Source organism: Diadema setosum, chromosome 5 (genome assembly GCF_964275005.1).
Source record: "Diadema setosum chromosome 5, eeDiaSeto1, whole genome shotgun sequence".
Taxonomy (NCBI): Eukaryota; Metazoa; Echinodermata; class Echinoidea; order Diadematoida; family Diadematidae; genus Diadema; species Diadema setosum.
Window position 1 is genome coordinate 9,977,247 of NC_092689.1, and position 20,757 is coordinate 9,998,003.

The 20,757-nt window shown below is 37.9% G+C and overlaps 1 protein-coding gene across 1 annotated transcript; it reads left to right on the top strand.

Annotated features, from left to right (window-relative positions):
• Positions 1-1,863: 1,863 nt before the first annotated feature.
• On the top strand, positions 1,864-20,029 carry LOC140228576 (ras-related protein Rab-21-like). Its single transcript, XM_072308807.1, has 7 exons — positions 1,864-2,135; positions 11,557-11,616; positions 13,111-13,218; positions 14,499-14,562; positions 15,490-15,544; positions 18,270-18,358; positions 19,019-20,029. Exons 1-7 carry the CDS (start codon positions 2,001-2,003, stop codon positions 19,144-19,146), a joined length of 639 nt encoding a protein of 212 aa, XP_072164908.1. The 5' UTR covers positions 1,864-2,000; the 3' UTR covers positions 19,147-20,029.
• The last annotated feature ends 728 nt before the right edge of the window (positions 20,030-20,757 follow it).

A 20,757-nucleotide genomic window follows, 5' to 3' on the forward strand; every position in this document is an offset into this window, starting at 1 on the left:
TTGCGAATTTATATCAATTTTTAGCTCCCGTGGACTGGCGTGGTGCAGCGAGTCCCTTGAAAGATACATCCCATGATGTACAGTAACTGCAACCAGCAGCCCCATATGCATATAGCGTAATGGGGCTGCGGACTGTAGCATTCAGGATCATGACAGGGTATTATCGCGGACAAATATCAACTTAAAATCGAAAAATTTCTTCAATTTGTGGACTTACCAGTGAAGTTGAAGTATTGACAACAGGTTTCGTGCAACGTTTGGTTCTGCCAGTGGCAATAGTCCCTTCTGTTCGAATTCATGACTTAATGTGACTCAGTCAAGAGGAACCTGGGAGAGCTACACTGAATTGACGGCCAGCGCATGTGCACACAGACATATCTTATCCAGTCAATGGATTTGAAATTTGTGCGCATGTGATGTGTGCGCACGCGCTGGCCGTCAATTCAGTGTAGCTCTCCCAGGTTCCTCTCGACCGAGTCACATTAAGTCATCAATTCGAACAGAAAGGGACTATTGGCAGAACCAAACGTTGCACGAAACCTGTTGTCAATACTTCAACTTCACTGGTAAGTCTTCAAATTGAAGAAAATTTTCAATTTTAAGTTGATATTTGTCCGCGATACTACCCAGTACCCTGTCATGATCCTGAATGCTACAGGCACAGTCCGCAGCCCCATTACGCTATGCGTATGGGGCTGCTGGTCGCAGTTACCCGTGATGATACTGATAGATTCATACTAATTCATAAATGATAGAATGCTATTGCCAGATTGCTAACTTCAGACTTTAACTTTACAGTTCAGTTACAGATTGTGCAGACACTCAGACAGCCTACTAACGTTAGTACTACACTGCGATCTCTCGCATATCGAGATTGCAAAGAGTGAATTTCTCAGCTCGGAGCTACGACATTGCAATGAAAGTTGTCGTACATATTGACAATTCTTACCAAAAGGCCTACAGATTGGGTTTGGTTTAAATTTACATGAGTGATGTAGCGCCATGTGACAAACGTCCTGAACATGACTAAAACTAAAAGGAGGAATTTTTCTGTAAATTTCAAAAACAATTTGACGTGGATTCCGAAAGGCTGATAAAACTAAATTTAGGCCTAAATTTACTGGAACATTGTGGAATGAGAAACCAGCGGTGCGCGGTAGTGGCATCCTGCGATTTTAAATTGATCTGAACTTTTAAGATCGACTCAGTCTACTGGTCTACAGTAACTTCTTTGTGAAAAACATCAATCCACAAATTGCCACATTAATTGCTAGTGCAGTGCAAGCTTATTTTATTTTTAGTGCATCATAACAACAAATGACACGGGCGGGATCAACTGGAAGTGGGAAACCTAACCTAGTAGGCCCTATGGACATGGCTATGTTCATGATGTTCGGTGTTGTGAGGAAATGATATTGACTTGATCTGGGAATCAAGTTATCAAAGGAAAACCAATGAACTGTTTTTGTTTCGATTTACAAGACACGGTTTTTTCTTTTCAGAAGAAAGTAATGGGTAACTTACTACACAGCTCCTCGTTCCGTCAGCTGAAGAATTCTCTATTAATTTCAGCAATAATAAAGTGTTTGGGTCGGTCACTTTACACAGCTCAGTAGGTCTACAGTATCACATACACAGAGCAAATGATGTCACCTATCGAATATGGTTTTAGCGAGCAATAATTTTCTTACAGAAGACATTTTACCTCTTTTAGAATAAATAGAAATATTTAAAACAAAAGTTGAAGTTTATTTTATATATTTTGATGGAAGTAATGATATTATTATGTGTAAGTCATGAGTGGAAATGCACTCTTAACTTGACGGTGACGTCATCACAATTATGATGGAGGCGTAAGAGTAACATGACTCATTTGTGCGGACAAGGATAGAGTTTCTTAGTGGTAAACAGTCATTTTCAAGCCTGTGAGAACCTTGCTAAAGTAGTGAATTCACTGACATTTACCTCAATATTAAACACTATTAATTGAATGAGGTAAAATGGCCGCCAGCAGCGCCGGAGGAGGAAAGAACTTCAAGGTGGTTTTGCTTGGTGAAGGATGTGTCGGAAAGACATCGCTGGTATTGCGCTATGTAGAAAACAAATTCAACGACAAGCATATTACGACGTTACAGGTTTGTATCATCATGATCATGCACGCGCAGTCAGTGGTCAACGTCAGTGGAATTCCCCATCATAATTTCATTTGTGCAAGGAAGAAATTATGTCTATGTTATTGCAGGTACCGGTAGCCTTATGGTTTTACAGTGGCGCTAGCCTGGCCAGCATAACACATGATCATGATGACTGATCAAGCCTTTGATTTTGATTTGTGTGCTGATCAGCAGGATCGGGACACACGATCACATTGACGATGCGATCAATTACAATTGATAAACTACAACTTTAACTCACTAACTGTTTAGCTGGCTGATTCTGAATGAAGCTAAGCTAAGATTAAAGAAGGCAGGCAGGAATAGAAACCCTTATTAACTTCAAGGTTTAGCATTAGGCCTAGACCTCGTACCTCTATAATTGATTGACATTTTATTGTGACCAACCTAAAAGTCAAAGTGTAACCAGTTAAACGCAATGCAACTAACGGTATAGATAACGGTCTTGTGGCATGGCAAAATTGTGAAATCGGCCCCACCGCACCGCAGTGTGCGTGCACCTGTGCATTGCCATTCATTAGACACTAGTCATCGGCTAGTAAGTTCAACTGTCACAACACACGCAAATCACATTAATTCACATTAGGGTAAGGGCACCAGTATTCGGTCAGCCCCTGGTATTCGGTCACTTATCACTAGTCGCCACCCAGTAAGTTCAACTGTCACAACACACGCAAATCACATACTTTCTTTCACACTCATTCACAACAGGAAACTCCCTTGGCGCCCTCCAAAAATCCATCCAAAATCCCAAATTTTACCGTCTATCGGCGCTTCTTTCCAAAAGCGCGCGCGGATAAGGCCCAGTTTTAAGAGTACGGGTTGCCGAAAAAGCGCTAAAAATCAAGAAAAACGCCATTCTCTCACGGGATTTTTCGCTTATCGCAAGCTTGGAGTGTAATGGTATCCTCAAAAACGCAAAAGAAAAACAAAATTTCCGAACGTGCTGATACAGTGTCCCAATGTACAAGGGTTGAATGCAAGTGCCGAGGCCCCAGTATTCGGTCACTAACGGTCGCCGCAACGTCCCCGATGCAATTTTGCGCCAACAAGGTAGCACACGTGCGCATTTTTCAGCTGCTTTGAACACGCACATCGCGTGACCGAATACTGGTGCTGGTGACCGTATACTGGGGAATTTTCAAAGTGAAATATTTCGGGATTTTGTGCAATTCTGTGAGATATTTAACAAAATGAAAGTTGAGATTAAAGAAATTTGATATATTTCACATACATTGCTGTAGATATGATGTATGTATGTATTAATTTAGTTTGAAAAATATTGCAAAAAAGCTTAAGTGACCGAATACTGGGGATGTTGCCCTACATGTATGGTTGAGGGGTCTAGATATCGCGCATGAAAATTTGTGATGCTCTTATAATACAAATTATTCCACAATCGTACCTGAATTTCTCAATAAATATCACGAAAATGCAGAAAAATCACCTCCCAGAATCTCCTGATGATACGATGATGGAGTAGTGCGCTGTCGCGTTTGTAAGTCGGACTTAATTTTATGCGTTCAATTTCTTGGGGTATGTAAGGGTCGCGCAGCTGCCCTATTTAGTTTCATGCGTGAAAGTGTCTGCCCCTCTGCAGCTGTAACGTGCTTCGGCGGCTTGCGTAGAATATTATAAATGATCGATCAAAGAAATTACAAATTCTATCGGCTACGAACGAGACAAGCGAGAGTCAAGACGACACGTCTAGGCTACAACATCCTTGAAACAGATTTTAAGCTAAGGTAGGTAAATTACAAGGTAAAACTAGAAATGTCGCTTTGGTGACTGGTATGCCTCCGCCATAATGCATGATTTTCCCAATAGGTCTAGATAGTACATGTGGACAATGTGTGATTACATTTTCACAAAATTGGCAAAATATTGAAATGACAAGTTTGTCACAAATGTCTTGAATGTTCACCTTCCTTGACCTAGGTTTAATTGGATGAATAGGAGAGCATGTATCTAGGGATTTAAGGACTTTAACTTGACTTTGACCCATTCATACATTTAGGCATTGAGTAATTTTCAAGGTACAGGTGTGGAGAAAAAGTGCAATTTCTGAATTGAATAGTAAATTGTTACCATTTTCATCTGGCCCTTGACCCTAAAATTCATAAGATAATCACTTTCAGGTACAACATGCGTAATATGTACTAAGTTTCAAGATAACTTGAGCCACTTCGAGATATGGAGGAAAAAGTTAGTTCAGCACTTTCACTTGATCTTTGACCTTTTGACCTTTGAGGCAAAAAAAAGAAAAAAAAAAACTTTCCAGAGAATTTCTATTAGGTTACACATGCATACACCAAGTGTAAAAAAATAATAACCCTGCTGGCATTGCATAAATTAATATGAGGGAAATAGTAAAATTTTGAAGTGTTGATCTTTGACCTTTTGACCTTTGAGGCAAAAAAAGAAAAAAAAAACTTTCCAGAGAATTTCTATTAGGTTACACATGCATACACCAAGTGTAAAAAAAATAATAACCCTGCTGGCATTGCATAAATTAATATGAGGGAAATAGTAAAATTTTGAAGTGTTGCACTTGACCTTTGACCCCTGACCTTTGACCCCATGAACCCTACATTCTCTAGATAATCACTTCCAGTCAGTACATGTAGAATATACTATGTTCCATGAAGATACCTTGAACAATTTTCCAAGGCACAGAGAAAAAAAAGAAGTTTTGGTATATTTACTTGACCTTTTGACCTTTGACCTTTGACATCATGACCCAAACTTTCACCAGAGAATCTTAATTGGGTAATACATGTATACACTAAGTTTCAAGAAAATATCTTCAGGCATTCAATAGATATGGCGAAAATAGTGAAATTTCATGTATTTGACCCTGACCTTTTGACCTTTGACCTCATGATGCAAACTTTCTCCAGAGAATCTTAATTGGGTAATGCATGTATACAGTAAGTTTCAAGAAAATATCTTCAGGCATTCAATAGATATGGTGGAAATAGTGAAATTTTATGTATTTGACCTTGAACTTTTGACCTTTGACCTTGAGCATGTGCACCCAAAAGTTGATAGGCACAACTTCACCCCCTAATACACATACATGCCAAGTTTCATTAGGATACCTCAACAGGTTTTGATAGTTACCTTGTCCACAAAATTCATTACGGACGGACGGATGGACAACCCGAAAACATAATGCCTCCGGCACCACTTCGTGGCGGAGGCATAAAAATGGAAATATAGTGAAAAATTTGTTTTAAAAAATGGAAATTTAGTGAAAAATTTGTTCGAAATCAAAATTTCTTACCTGCTTCCTTCTCATGTTTAGCGGTTGTCAGGTATGTTTATTCCATGGGCGTACAGTGTATCGGCAAATTTTGCGCTTAGTCCTATGCGTAATATTGCTTGGTATACGCAGTTTCGCTATGCGCGACCATTAAGTCCCTGCGCGAGATCTAGTACCCTTACTATACCAGATTTGAACGATTCAAGTTGTGCGCTACCTGTAGTCTGGCCTTGAAACCCTCTGCTCGTACTATTTTGCTGTAGGATATTGGTTTGCCTTTGTCTCCGCTGAGGGCGCATTTTGTAAAAGGAGTCCAGTTGACATAGGGTCTGGAAATCACAAATCGTGGGCGACCAAATTCTGCGCGTGTGCCTCGTAGAGTTCTGTGGTGTGCGCCACTAGTTTCGCAGCATGTTCAACGGTGTGACCTTTAATTTGCATTCCTGATCGCATGTCTGTGCGAAAGACTGATTTCTGCTCGTACACGCTGCATAAAATCTTTGTTTTCAGGAAGTTGTGAATTGTGTACAGCTGTACATGTCAACATTTGATAACAAAAACATGAAGTCCAATTAATGAAGACTGTCCTTAATGAGTCTGAGGCATGGTTTGAGGTGACAAAAAAGATGGTCAAGAATCAAAACTCAACACGATCGACATGTTCGCTTTGTGTTTATGGACCTCACTGGTACAGCCCTGTCGTGTTTATGCAGTGATTGGGCTGTGTATAGTTAATTGCGACACTGTGTGCATGGTACAGTGTACATGCGTACACGTGGCTGTATCCAGCGACTCAAGCCATGGTCACAACCACACACGTACATGTGTGGCTGTACACACGACCATTCTGTAAAACAAGCTGCCCATAATTCGACCATAAAATCCAAAAATTTGACTGCTGGCTACATGTAGAATCCTTTGCTTTTGAACACGGTCAAATTTTGGCACGGGTTTTTTTTTTTTAATTGTTGATGTTTATTGATTATTGATTTATTGCATTGTAGACATTGGCTTTACCATAAATTTTTAAAAAGCCCAACTTAAAATAATTCATAATCTACTCTCTCCAAAAGAAAAAAAGAAGAAAATAAAAGACTCTTGCATAGAAACTCTATTTTACCTTGATTTACCTTGATGTTGGGCATAAAGTATACTGGACTTATTTGCCCCTCTGCATCCTCTTGAGCCTTGCTGCAATTGTTATTTGCTCTACTATTTGCATGTGTAGGGCAGGAGCGTCATGGGAATATAATATCCGGGTCATAACAGTTGAATTTATGTTTCCATGACTTTTCCAGATTTGATTTGAAGGTGTTGATGCTGCTGCTATTGATGACTTCAGGTGGTAGGCTGTTCCATAAATTGACTACTCGGTGTGAGAAATTCCTTTGTCTTACATTTGAGTTTGCGTAGGGTTTTCTGAGCTTGAGTGTGTGACCTCTTGTCCTGGAATGTGTATATTGCTGGAAGAAATCTGAGCTATGCCAGTCGTCTATAGGCCATTCAGGATCTTAAACGTGTGGGTCATATCTGCTCTGCGTCTCCTATATGACAATGTTGGGAGACCCAGTTTCCTCAGTCGTTCTGTGTAGCTCAGATCTCTCAGACCAGGTAGCAGCTTTGTTGCTCTTCTCTGTACTTTTTCCAATTTGTCAATGTCCTTCTTTAGGCATGGAAGCCATACACTACTGCAATATTCCAGGGATGGTCGAATGATTGACTTGTATAATTGAATTAAGCCTCTACCATCCATATTAGAAAAGGATCTCCTATCTGTACCTATCATCTGATAGATTATTTCCACAGCTAGAGAATTCCATCTAAAAACTTTGGAGGAAAGATGAACAAAAATATTAGGGCAGAATTTGTGTACATCTCACATCACTTGTGTGTGACATTTTAAAGATTGGCAGACAGCAGGTGAAAGCTGTGGAAGGTCATGATCAAGAGTTCCCATCAGCAGTGTGATGCCCAATATGTTTTGTTTCTCTTCTACACAGATTTGAATGTCTGTTTTACTGTGTTTTTATCGCCTACTGTAGATGTTACTGTAAATCTAAGCCAGTTCACAGTTCCACTTTGCGCATGAGCAGAAAAAGGTCATTTGTACAATCAGGCATGATTGTTTTTTAATTCACCGAGATAAGCATCCCTGATTTAATGATTATTCATGTAACCCTTGTACATGTAAATGGTGCTTACTAGCACATCCACCTGACTGCAAGCCTGGTATTTAATTTAGCAATGTTGGTACTGTAGAAAGACTTTGTATGCATTCAACACAAAACAATGAAATGAATGCCTGCCAAAGTGTCAACTGACAGACCCTTCTTGTCACCTGCTCTGCGTAACTTCATTCTTACAATTGTAGTTTGAACGTGAATTCCATAAATTGTGGGCATGCTTATGCATCATGCTGCTTTGAAAACGAGTGAAGTGCCTAACCAGTTGAGAGAAAAAAAAAATGTCATTTGTACCAATGTGCCCATGAGCTACATGTTGTAACTGTGAACTGGCTTATTGGTGAAGAATGTCTTGTGAGAAAGAGAGTGCATGACTACAATTGTAGCATGAATGAAGTTGGTATTGTCAACTACATACATTCTATAATGTATGAGCTTTGGATTGATTATTCTGTGTTTCATTTATTGATGATGTAAACGTATTCCTTTTGTTGAGGCTTTCTCCAAATTACTTTATACTTAGTATAACATGGAAGAAAGTGAATAACACTCTAACAAGTATCGCAGAATGAGTACATGTGATACAAATGTATCACTATTGTTTATTGGTCTAGAAATGTAATGCAGTGTTTTGCATATTTCTACATTCCATACAAGTGTTTTGTCTTTGTATAAGCTTTCAAATTGGACTATCCAAAAGGTTGTGCTAATGATAGTACTTGTCCTTTGAATTCAAAAAACAAACAAACAAACAAGCAAACAAAAAAATAAATAGCAATACCAGAAAAGAAAAATCCAGTTATGTAATGTTTTATTAAGGTTTACAATTTACATTTGGCAAATTCATTCCCATCAATGCAGTGATGAGCACAATACAAAGCTATATATTCAGAGCACTCTACAGTTTGTACAAAGAAATCAGTAAATACATGTACACTGAAGCACTAAGAAGACTAGCAAATGTTTGCATTGGATGGGAGACTTATAATTTGAAAAAGGTGTGCCTCTGACTGGCATCCAGTGCATGCAAGTGACAGCATACTTGTACATGTAGATGAGTGTCATGCATGTGGTAGAAAGCCCGCTCTTTTCATTTCCTCTCAGAGTTTGATCACATGTTATCATGTTTATCATCTCTTTTTACTCTGTATCATGTTCAGTGTATTTAATAACATAAATACATGTGCAATTGTATAATTTCTTTGTCAAGTTGTTATTAGAAAGCAGTTTCTCAGATGAAACTATTGCTGGGTAGTTCAGAGCAGGGAGGTGGGTTCAGAGCTACGTGTACATACAGGTACCAGGGTAAATTGGCACTTCGTCTACACCCACCCTGTCCACTGTCCACCTAGTCTAATGCCATCTCGTCTAAACCCACTTCGTCTACTACCAACTCGTCTACCAACCATTTTGTCTATATGCCAAATAGTCTAATTGTCATTTCGTCTACTAGCCATTTTATCTAATGTCCAATTTGTCTAAGTCACATTTCGTCTAACACCCATTATGTCTATTGACCATTTCGTCTAGTAATCATAAGGTCTATGAATAGAATAGTCTACAGCTCATTTTGTCTAATACCCAATTGGTCTACAACTCATTGTCTAATAGTCAATTAGTCTAATAACCAGTCCGTCTACTGCCAACTAGTCTACTGCCAACTGGTCTACTCCCAACTCGTCTACTCCCAATCGGTCTACACCCAATTGGTCTACTCCCAACTCGTCTACTCCCAATTGGTCTACTCCCAACTCGTCTACACCCAAGTGGTCTACTCCCAACTCGTCTACTCCCAACTAGTCTACACCCAACTTGTCTACTGCCAACTCGTCTACTCCCAACTCGTCTACTCCCAATTGATCTACACCCAACTCGTCTACTGCCAACCCATATCTACTGCCAACTCGTCTACTGCCAACTCGTCTACTGCCAACTAGTCTACTCCCAACTGGTCTACTACTAGTTATATATATATATATATATATATATATATATATATATATATTTTTTTTTTTTTTTTGTTATTTAAGTTTACTTCATCCATTTTCTTTTTTCCCAGTTAAATAGGTTGAACACTCTTGGTGCCCCATTTGGTTTAAATTTTTATGTTCTAATTATGACAATTTTTTAGGAAAAAAAAGATAATGTCACAGTGTGAAAAACTTGCTGTGTTATTTTTGTGTTGGATGTGTAATTTATATCAGAAGCAATCATGCAGCATTTGTATGTCCAAACTTCAACACTCCATCCATTCAACTTTGATACACAATCATAAGTGTGGTAAAAATGAAAAGGAACACATTAGAAGTACATTATCAGTATTCTTTATTCTGTGTGCCACGTACTGATGTATGTAAACGGTTAAATGCACAAAAAAAGGTTGAAACATATACACAAAAATATGATTCATGCCAATATATAGCTACTACTAAGATGAATAATTTACTTGCCTGCAATGTACTCAATACACGTTTCGCGAGGAACCCTAAATAAGCATTTATATGTCCAAACTTCAAGTTTGGGTAAATTGTTGAGAGTAAAACTATATCAGTTGGGAGTACACCAATTGGGTATAGACGAGTATAGACCAATTGGGAGTAGACCAGTTGGGAGTAGACCAGTTGGGAGTAGACCAATTGGGAGTAGACCAATTGGGAGTAGACGAGTTGGGAGTACACCAGTTGGGAGTAGACCAGTTGGTAGTAGACCAGTTGGGAGTAGACCAATTGGGAGTAGACCAATTGGGAGTAGACGAGTTGGGAGTAGACCAGTTGGTAGTAGACCATTTGGGGGTAGACGAGTTGGGAGTAGACCAATTGGGTGTAGACCATATTGGGTATGGACAAACTAAGGGTTGGACGATATGATAACTAGACAAAGTGAATGTAGACTGAATGACTTGTAGACAAGGTGGGAGTAGACTAACTAGTAATAGACAAAATAGATATTAGACGACATGGCAAATAGACATTGTGAGTGTAGACGATTTGGCTATTAGATCAATTGTTTTGTAGACGAAATGCTCCTTAGACGAGTTGGGTATTAGACAATACGGGTAGTGGGCAAAGTGACTATTAGACAATATGGGTACTGGACAAAACGAGTTGTAGACCAAATGGGTATTAGACTAATCGGTAATAGACGATATGCCAGTAGACCAATTGGAAAATAGACATAGTGGCTGTAGACGAGATTACTATAAACCGGTACCAGCATGTCAAACATTCCGGAATGAATTCTGTTTGGCTAGTTACAAGTACTTAAAAATCAATTCATGTGTTTGAATTATCGTTGTTATTACTTGTATGTAGTTCAATAATTTCAATTTTTGAGATATAATGTCCATATCCCTTCTCCTCTTTGATAAAGCAAAGACAGTAGCCACTTTTGTTACATTTTTTTGCAGTTCATAATGTCCTCAAACTGTATTTCAAACATGAATGGATTTTTTTTTTTTTTTTTTGGTCTGCAAGCGCTCCCCCCCCCCCCTCAAGTTGTCTAATGGAACATTGCCTTGGGTATAAACTCAGCTCGTTATTATTAGAGATTATTTGTAAGCATTTTGTTGTAAAGCCCCCAGTTTTTAATCTCTTTGTTGTCACAGGATTTAAGTGGTTTCAAAGAGTGTCCTCTTTGAGATCCTGACATTCTGACCAATCAGACAAGTATAAGTGAAAGTACTTTCATTGTCAACTGACATCATAATGGAATGATAATTGCAGTCATGCAGGACAGTTTGGAGGAAAAATGTCTACCCGTACTCCAGAAGTATTACATGCTTGATACTATTTATACAGTGATGACAACATCTAACCTGCAGTGATTAAGATGGAATGGCATTGCCATATTGTACACGATAAGCGTGCTGCTGCTGATGTCTATGACAGAATCAATGATTTATGTTACTCTCTTGTTTGTCTTATTAACATTACAGGCATCATTTCTCAACAAGAAGCTGAATATTGGTGGTAAAAGAGTAAACCTCGACATATGGGTAAGTGTTGTAATGTTACTGTAACTGTTACAGTGTACATGTAAATATGTAGTGTACTAGAGCATGTTATTTAAGTTACAAGGAAGTGCATGTACAATAATGCACAAACATTTCATCATATAATGAGATGAACTGTCAGAAAAAAAAAAATTGGTATAAAAATGTTACTGCGTGAGCACTGTAGTTTTGGCACTATGCCCTATTAATTTAAAAAAATATTTTTCTTGATGTTATGAAACTAGCGTTGAGTAGCTCCATTAATTCTGAATTGACTTTAATTAAAACTTTTTTATGAGACTGCAGTCTGCTTACATAAAAAGCTAGGGAATCATTACGTTTTACTTGCCCTGGAGACCCTCAAGATGAGATTATTATTGATAGAAACGTTATCACATCACTCATCGTAAAGACTAACACATACACTGTACTATGATGTTTTCTCCACCAGAGTAACGAAATGACAAGCCTGACAATAGCTGAATGGCTTTTTTCAACTTTTTTTTTTTTTTTGTGGCCTCATGCATGCCATGCTTTATTCAATAGAACCCTCAAATCATTCATGTTACAACAGTCATTTTATGTGTTATTTCCATGTAAAGAAAAAAAAGAGAGAGTATTGATTGCTTTTATTAAAGGAGACCTCTGTATGATTTAAGATTTTTACATTTGAACAACTATAAATTAGTTATATTGACTACAGAGTTCCAGAGTTTATAGTGATTGGGATGAGGAATAACAAAATTTGTAACATATTGCAATGAAGAAGGATGGGGACATGGCAGCCTCACCATAAGAATGCATGAGTTGGGGCTCGAGGAAGCAGAACAAAAGAAGAAGGCATGCATAGATTCTACTTAAACAAGCGGTATTGTAATGGAATTACACTGCTACATTACTGAAATATGTGAACCTCCTATGTCATCAACAGTATTCAGTGTAATTTGTTGAAGATCTTGCAGTTTATTGTTCTCTGCTCAAGGACCACAATAAATTCTACAAATCTGCACATGAAGCTGTCGATTTATGTACTACATGATGTGAAATTATGAAAATCGTCTGGATTGCCCCTTTAAGGCAAGTGATGTGACAATAGCTGAAGTGGGTTATAAAGGACAAGAGTTGATGAAAAATGTGTAAAGCTTCACAGTATTCAGAGAGCTTACTTAAGACATGCAGTGCTGAAATTTTACCTAGTCCATTTTTTTATTGTACATGCAGAGAATATACATGTACGATAGATTTGTAGTAAAAGAGTTATTATGCTGTACATATGTATATGAATGTTGTCTACAACAGTGCAAATTGATGATTACTTAAAGTTAAAACATATTGGTATAAATGATATCCTTGTATTCTATTAGCTTTAGAATAGGTTTGGATCCCTCTCCTCTCCCCATGGGAAAAAAAAAAATAAGTACAAATTTTTTTTTTTCTTCAGTATTTAGTTCAAAAAGAGATGTTTTGAACCAACTGTTTCTCATGTTTGATTGGCAGGACACAGCCGGACAGGAAAGGTTCCATGCATTAGGACCAATCTACTACAGAGACAGCAACGGGGCAATACTTGTGTATGATATCACAGATGAGGATTCCTTCACAAAGGTTGGTATCAAAAGAGGCACAGTAACTTTTGGCTGAAATTACCTCAGCTGAATAGAGTTTAACTCACTTATCTGAATATGTATGAAAGTACACAAGCAAGTATACAGATGTATGCATTATACCTACTTTATTACTGAGTGTTATCACAATATTTATACTCTTTTTTCCTGAGTATGTTTGAGATGTTGTATATCAATATTTTAATTGAGTTAAATGACTTGATGTTGACTTAAAACTTGAAAGCTGCGCAATCAATCACTTCTCATGGCAGTTTATTGTGATGTTGTACTTTTGGATTGAGAATGGTCAAAATGGAATAACATTTGTTTGCTCTCTGTTTTGCTGTCAAATTGCAAAGTTCTTGTTTTACGGGCCATATATACCTTTCTCACTTTACCCACAAATTAACAGATGATTATTCTTATCTTTAAAGCAGTGCCTGTGGATATGTAATGCATACTAAACACAAGAAAGGTTTTGTTTGCTGTGTGGTACAGCTGTATGAACAGTCCTAATGAACGAACTGAAGTGACAATCCCCATGTTAAAGTTCAGGGAAAAGGCATTTGGTAGAGAGGGAGTCAAAGAGAGATGTGAGCTGCCAACTCCCAGGATTTTGGCATCCTAAATCATGTAATCTGTGATTTCCTGGGGATTATTCTATGAAACATGTTCTGCTTTGCTTGCTCGCAGTTGTTGGGAGCATGCACTGTTTTGCAGAAATGACATTTAAGAGAGAGAGAGAGAGAGAGAACATTTCCCATGCCTTGCAGTAATTTGTTATTGTAATCGTAATGGTAATAATGAGAGGAATTGCCGATGTATGATGGAAACTTGGGTGGGATTAGGTAAGTTTGGACCAGATGCATGAAAACCAGCTACAATAGTACCTCAGCTGCTCACTTTGGTTCTGTTGTGTTGTTGGTTTTGAAATGAAAACTACATGATAGTGAAAAAAAAAATCATCCAATTGATTAGTTACTTCAATACACAAAGGGATGCATTTTGTTTATTGCCATTTGTTCCTGCAGGATTGTTCTTCCAGATGAGTACACTGTACATCGCAAAATGTCTGTGCATGGGAGAATATTACAAATGGTCTACTATCATGTGATCGTGTTCATCCAGTCACTGGCTTGTATTTGGCTAACTCATGTAAGAAAAATTATAGCACACATTTAATGAAATAACCCCTAATCACTCAGCAAATTCTTGTATTAATGATTGAGTGTACATGCATTTAAGATCTCCCTTTTTTTCTTTTTCTTTTTCCCCTCTCAGGTGAAGAACTGGGTGAGAGAACTGAAAAAGATGCTGGGAAATGACATAGCACTGTGTATAGCAGGTACAGTGTATGAGTAATTCTGACCTTGTAAATACATTTGTACCGGAATCTGTCGTTACTAATTGTGTGTTTGTGTGTGTGTGTGAGTGTGTTGCGCTTTGATCGGTGGACAACCATGTGCTGTCCGTACTATGGGGGAAGTAGTGCATCTTAAGATCACTGACAAGTGAACCTGCAAGTTTGTCCCTGTTGTGTGAAGACTCATGGCCACGTAAATGTCAGTGCAAGAATTAAAACAGCCATAAGCCATGGTTTGCTGTATGAGTGCAGTATCTTTATCCTTGTTAAGATAGATGACAGACTGCCATGCATGACTGCATTCTTTACGTCACAGTTCACAAACACTAGAGTATTTCCTGTACCCCATTTCTCATTAGCATATATTATTAGAAATGTGCTATTGTGGCCAGACTTCACTGTAGAAACAAGAATTTGCACTTGGACTCGTCCAGCAAGGTAGGAGATTGTGTGGGATATTATAGAGGGAAAGTGTGGCTTGCCCCAACAATTTAGAGCTCTGATTAGTTTGTTTGAACTTACAGTGATTATCTAGGGGGAAAAAAGACCAACAACACATTAGTGAAAATTTGAGAGAAATCCAACAAGAAGGCATATGATGTGGCATTTTTCGTCCTGCTTAAAGTAGCAACATCTGTCATGTGACTGATGTACTGTAAAACCAGAATTATTTTCATGGTTTGAAACTTTTGCGAATTGAAACCAATGGCCTTTTTTGTGGCAAAGAACTTAGAGCTTTGCTGGTCGCCATTTTGACAAGGAAAGAGTCCGATTCTCTATTAGTTGTCTGATATCACTGAAACAATGTCTGAGCTGTTCTCTTTTTAAATATCTGTAATATGATAGGGTTAATTTTCTTCAACTTACATTGCTTAGCTGATGCCGTTTTTGTCTTCTCCCGCTATATAGGTAATAAGATTGACCTGGAGAAGCAGAGAAATGTATCAGTAGCAGATGCAGAGGCGTAAGTAACAAGGCTTTTTTATTATGTTGTCTTTTTGGTATAGCTGCTGGTACGTGTACAATTGTTATCTCCTCTTTTCCATGTGTAATGTCAAAGAAGAGAGCACACATGGTCATTACAGTAATGTACTTTGCTGTGTGTGCTTTATATTTCGTGGGGTTTTATTTTCGCAAATTTCGCGAGTCAGGTGCTATTTGTGAATTTAACTTCACCAGAAAATATTAACTCTGATGCTGACATGAATGGATTTAACCACATGCAAAATTGTCGGGAAGTTCCGATTTGCAAAAAAAAAAATCACATGCTAAATATATAGCATATACAGCAGTAGCCTTTTGTCAAGGCCCTCTTGCTGTATGGTGAAGAGAGCCCAGCCGAGTGGGGTTGCGCGAGGGCCTTTTATTTTATTTATTTATTTATTCCGTCATATTTAAACAGGGTAGTCCCCTCAGTTTCACAACTGCTTTCCAGGGGAGCCCTGTGTACATATACATGATAAAAACATTGGATTACAATAGACTTCATTAAAAAAAAAACATATACAAGTATAACACATATACACAAAACAATACAAACTTTAAAAGATACTTTAGACCATGGAGACTGACTTAAAATATATTCTGAATTCGGCATAAACAAAATGTATTATTAAAAAAAAAAAAAAACCTGTGTAATAGAAATTACTGTAATGACACACCAAAAATATACAACTGAGTTTAAAATACCATAATAGGGGTTAATGGAACCAAAGAAGAAATCATAAAAAAAAAACCAATACAAACAGTAAAAAAAAAATGCAAAATTGTTAAAACATTCAATAAATAATCATTATACCATAATCAATATTTATTTAAAAAGTTTTGAGATCTGCTTCGCATCCTTTTGTTAGCCCTTTGCGTTACCAACTTTTGCTCCCCGATTTCGGGAGCAAAAGTCGACAATCAGCGTGTCTGTTTACCCTAGCCCAATTTGCATAAAATGGCAAATGCGTGCCACAGACATCCACTAATGTTCAGTGATGCATTCAAACAGGCCGGACAAACGCCAAGACGAAGGATGTGGGGAGCGCGCCATTCCATTGGTCGACCAGAACCCATTAACATGACTCTTCAGTAGAGTTCATGTGTCATGAATGATAATATGTGAAGCAGATCTCAAAAGGCCCTCACGATGTCGCGCTCGGATGGGCCGCTTCCCTCGCCCATTACAGCCAGAGGGCCTTGACAAAAGGCTAATACAGTAATGGATCACTGCATTTAATAAGTTCAGATTGAGTTACCAGCCCAACTTTGTTGAAGAGGATCTTTAACATTCTTTGCAATACAGAAACTATTGTGTCATCTCATATTCTCAGCATTCAAACAAAGGAAAGGTAAATTAATATGTGCTTATTGGTTAACTCTTTGCTTTGGGTGAAGAGGACTTGAATGCACACATATATGCCAGCTATAATGGCAGACCGTGTACCCTACTAACTAAGTACAAGGAAATATCTCGGGACAATGTGCATTTCAAATAATATTCTCTTTCACTAAGTGGGTTTTCTCATGACACACAAGTGCGAAGTTTGTAAGTTTGATCACTTGATCAATACAGCAATTCAGTAAGGCATTGGGTACTGTACCAAGTTTATTAACCCTAATCCCACTGTTTTTTTTTGAAGGACTTTAAACCACGGGGGGCTTTTTGGCCCCCCTTCAGATCTCGGTCGTGGATCGCGCGATCCTCGCAAAAATTTGCACTAAGGTAGAGGCCAATGTAATCTACAAGACTGTATAGTTAGATTTTAATTAATGTATTTTATATTAATTAATTTATGCTAATTTATGCAAAAATAATTTTTTGCCTATATACACTGTATATAAAAAAATAAAGCTCCAAGACCTCTAATTTTTGGTGAACATATTCTTTTCAATATCCTCAACAATAATATTCAAGCAAAAATTCGGCTTCATAATTATTTCTTATGTATTTTATTGTTTATTGAATTTCTTATGTATTCTTTGTTTTTTGTTTGTTTTTTTTTGATGTTTTTTTCGTCAAATTTTGTTGAAACTTTTTAAAAGCATAATCAGGCTAAAATGAATCATTATCAACCATTGAAAGTAAAAATATTTATTTTTATATGAATTAATTGCAAAAACACAATTTACATTGGATTTGTACACACAATCATGTTTTTGAGCAATTTTTGGGTAGATGAATTTTTTTCAAAGGGGCGTGGCTTCAAGTCGGTATGCCCGGGAGCGACAAATTTGGCCTCAAAAGTTGCGCTACTTGAAAGAAAAAAGTCATAAAATGTCACAGCGAGAGCATCACGCGTTGCGGAAAAATCATGCAAAACGTCGAATGGTGGGAATAGGGTTAAGGCCTTTTTAGGCCTTTTTGTCACTCTTCAAATATGAAAAATCATTCTGTGATCATGCAGTAACTGACCGTGTCTTCTTTTCTTTTATGCACTACTTCATGTTTGTATCTTGATTCATCTTTGCCAGAAGGAAGAAGTCCCACTAACAGCAATTTGAAAACAAAGTGAAACTGAAACATATTGACATGTTTTCTGATAGTTGAGGGTTGCTGCTGTATTTTTATATAAATTCTGGTATTTCATATTGTCCTTATCCTAAATGTGCTCTTGCATTAGGTTATATTAATAAGATTCTCAATGACTTTTCATGAGTTTTGGAATTCATAATCATTTCTCTCTTTCCTTTTTTTTTTTCAGATATGCAGCATCAGTAGGGGCAAAGCATTTTCACACATCAGCAAAACTCAACAAAGGAATTGAGGAGATGTTCCTTGATCTTAGCAAAAGTAAGTGAGAGTTTTGATGTAAGCATCGACCGCCTGCTTTATATTGCAGTGACAATTACCATTATGGGAGGGCATGCGTTATCAGCCATGCATGCATACATGTGATGATGTTTAGTGTGAAAGTCATCATATGAATTTCATATCGGCGCAATATTTAGAGGTTATGTGTTTGTCAGTGGACTTGCTGTAAAAATGTATCAAATACTTTAGCCTCTCACAAGGTGAGCTCTCCCTGATTGATGTTTTACATGTGGCTAATTTTCTGCAATGTAAATTGGAGCTACATGTACTTAATCTACATGCCAGCATACTTTGATGATAGTACATCAACTTTTTTTGTTTTTCGTCAAAAGCTTGATAATGTAGTATTTATGTTATGTTGGATGGCAATGAATGGGATACCAAGGAATATTGCACTAGCTAGGGAACATATAGCACAAATTAAAGATGAGTGCAAATTGCAATATTCCCTGGTATTCCATGAATAAAAGCAATCCAATATAGTTATTTCATCTGTAATCATTATCTAGAGAAGGCATAAGGTGTAAAAATTAAAGTACCATACTTCCAATGGATGAATGGATGAATGGATGGATGAACCTGCAGTATACATACATAGTTATTGATTCCCAATTTTCCTCTTTCCCTATCTCCCATCAGGGATGCTAGAAGTCACATCATTCGACGATGGACTCGGCGGCCCCAGCAGAGGGGGTGCTTCGAAACACAAAAGCGTGACCATAGTGGAGGACTCAGAAGCAGAGCAGAAGAGCGGAGGGTGCTGTTAATGCACAGGGCGGAGGGTTGCGAGCAGCGCAAGTTTGCGACAGCTTCGAAATCCGTAAAGAAAAAAAAAACGCTCATCTATGTACTCTGTATGAGAGGGGTCGATCCACAAAGTGTAAATGGTGTGTGTATCCTCTCTCATCCTGTGCTGTGTTAAAGATGGCCTAGGTGTTTGGAGGGTATGATCCGGAAGACAAGTTCCACCCTGCGGAGTGGGTTGTTGACGTTGTTGTATGTGTGCTACCATCGTAGCTGGCTGTGTGTCGGTGTGCCAATTATCAGAGATGCGGATCTTTAAGTAGGGAGATTTTCAAGCACCATCAAAAAAAAAACAAAAAACTGTAAGACAAGGTTATGACCCATTGGTGCATGCTCGATAGAATCCCTCTGAAACAATCTGGCCACATTTCGATCGTCCAACTACTTTGGTAGGGCATAGATGTTTATATTATTATGTCAAGGGATTGAATTATAATGAGAGTCACTAGTCATATGAAATTTAAAATCAATATTCACATTATGTTTCTTCCTGTGTGTGTAAGCAATTTGTCTCACCGTACTTGTCTCTGTCACATGAAGCAAAGTTTTCTGTGTGTACTGGTCTTCAAATCTATGTCAGTCTGATGCAAAAGTTGCAGGTTTTGCCCTAAAATGTGTTGCTTATGGCTCATTGCTGTCTTTTGTTTTCAATGTACTGCCACAAAATGCTTTTATTTTGGGCATCTGTTCCTTCATCGTACCCTATCCTCTGCATATCTAGGGTAAAAAGGAAGATGAAAAATCATCATGATGTTGATCACCCAGACTTTGCAAAAGCTTTCAGCAGTAAGAATAAATAAGAGTGAGTAACCTTTGCTATATGCCTTTTTTTTTTTTTTAATCTCCTTATTGCAATGTAGCATTCCAGGTGAAAATCCTGACAATTCAGCAAGGCACATTGATCATGAATTTCTCCTCCAATGTTGGAATAGTAAGGAATTCCATATCTTAATTCTGCTTGCCTCACCAATCTCGAACATTGGTGATTGCTATGGTTACGTTGGCCTGCTCCAAATCTTGTGTATCATAGCAGTTTCAAACGCTTTCTCTAAGATTTTCTGGAAATATACAACTCTGGTACCAAACTATTTTGTTACGTTTTCTAGACTCCAGAAACTTCTACACATTGTAAATCAATGTGGCACGCAACATCAAGTGCAATGCTGTCAGAGACTCTTAAGTGGTGACGGAATAATTTAAATATTTAGTGTTTACACATAGCTGGTCTCTCTACGAGTCTTGAAATAGACAATGTTGGTTGTTGAGAAAGATTGAGGGACAGTGTATTCCATCGTTCAGATGGTCATTTTTCTTCAGGCTTATTCTCTGCTGAAGCATCTTGGCCCCAAATTCAAATTCAAACCTGTTTTATTACAAGTGGACAAGGGCAAAGCAGCGTGTTCTCTTGAGAGCTTTCCACGTATTACCGGCTGCTACACACTTGTGAGAATCAGAAACCAATTAGATATGTTTGTTCTAAGATAATGTACAAATCTGCAGTAGAAAAGGCAGTTTAGGATCCGATGTGCATGGGCTGTATTGCAGCATTGAATGGTCCAATCATTTCAGAAAAG

Coding starts and splice junctions, on each gene's coding strand:
- LOC140228576 (XM_072308807.1), top strand. CDS start 2,001: ATGGCCGCCAGCAGCGCCGGAGGAGGAAAGAACTTCAAGGTGGTTTTG. Junction 14,563..15,489: donor CATAGCACTGTGTATAGCAG/GTACAGTGTATG, acceptor CCCGCTATATAG/GTAATAAGATTGACCTGGAG. Junction 15,545..18,269: donor TCAGTAGCAGATGCAGAGGC/GTAAGTAACAAG, acceptor TTTTTTTTTCAG/ATATGCAGCATCAGTAGGGG.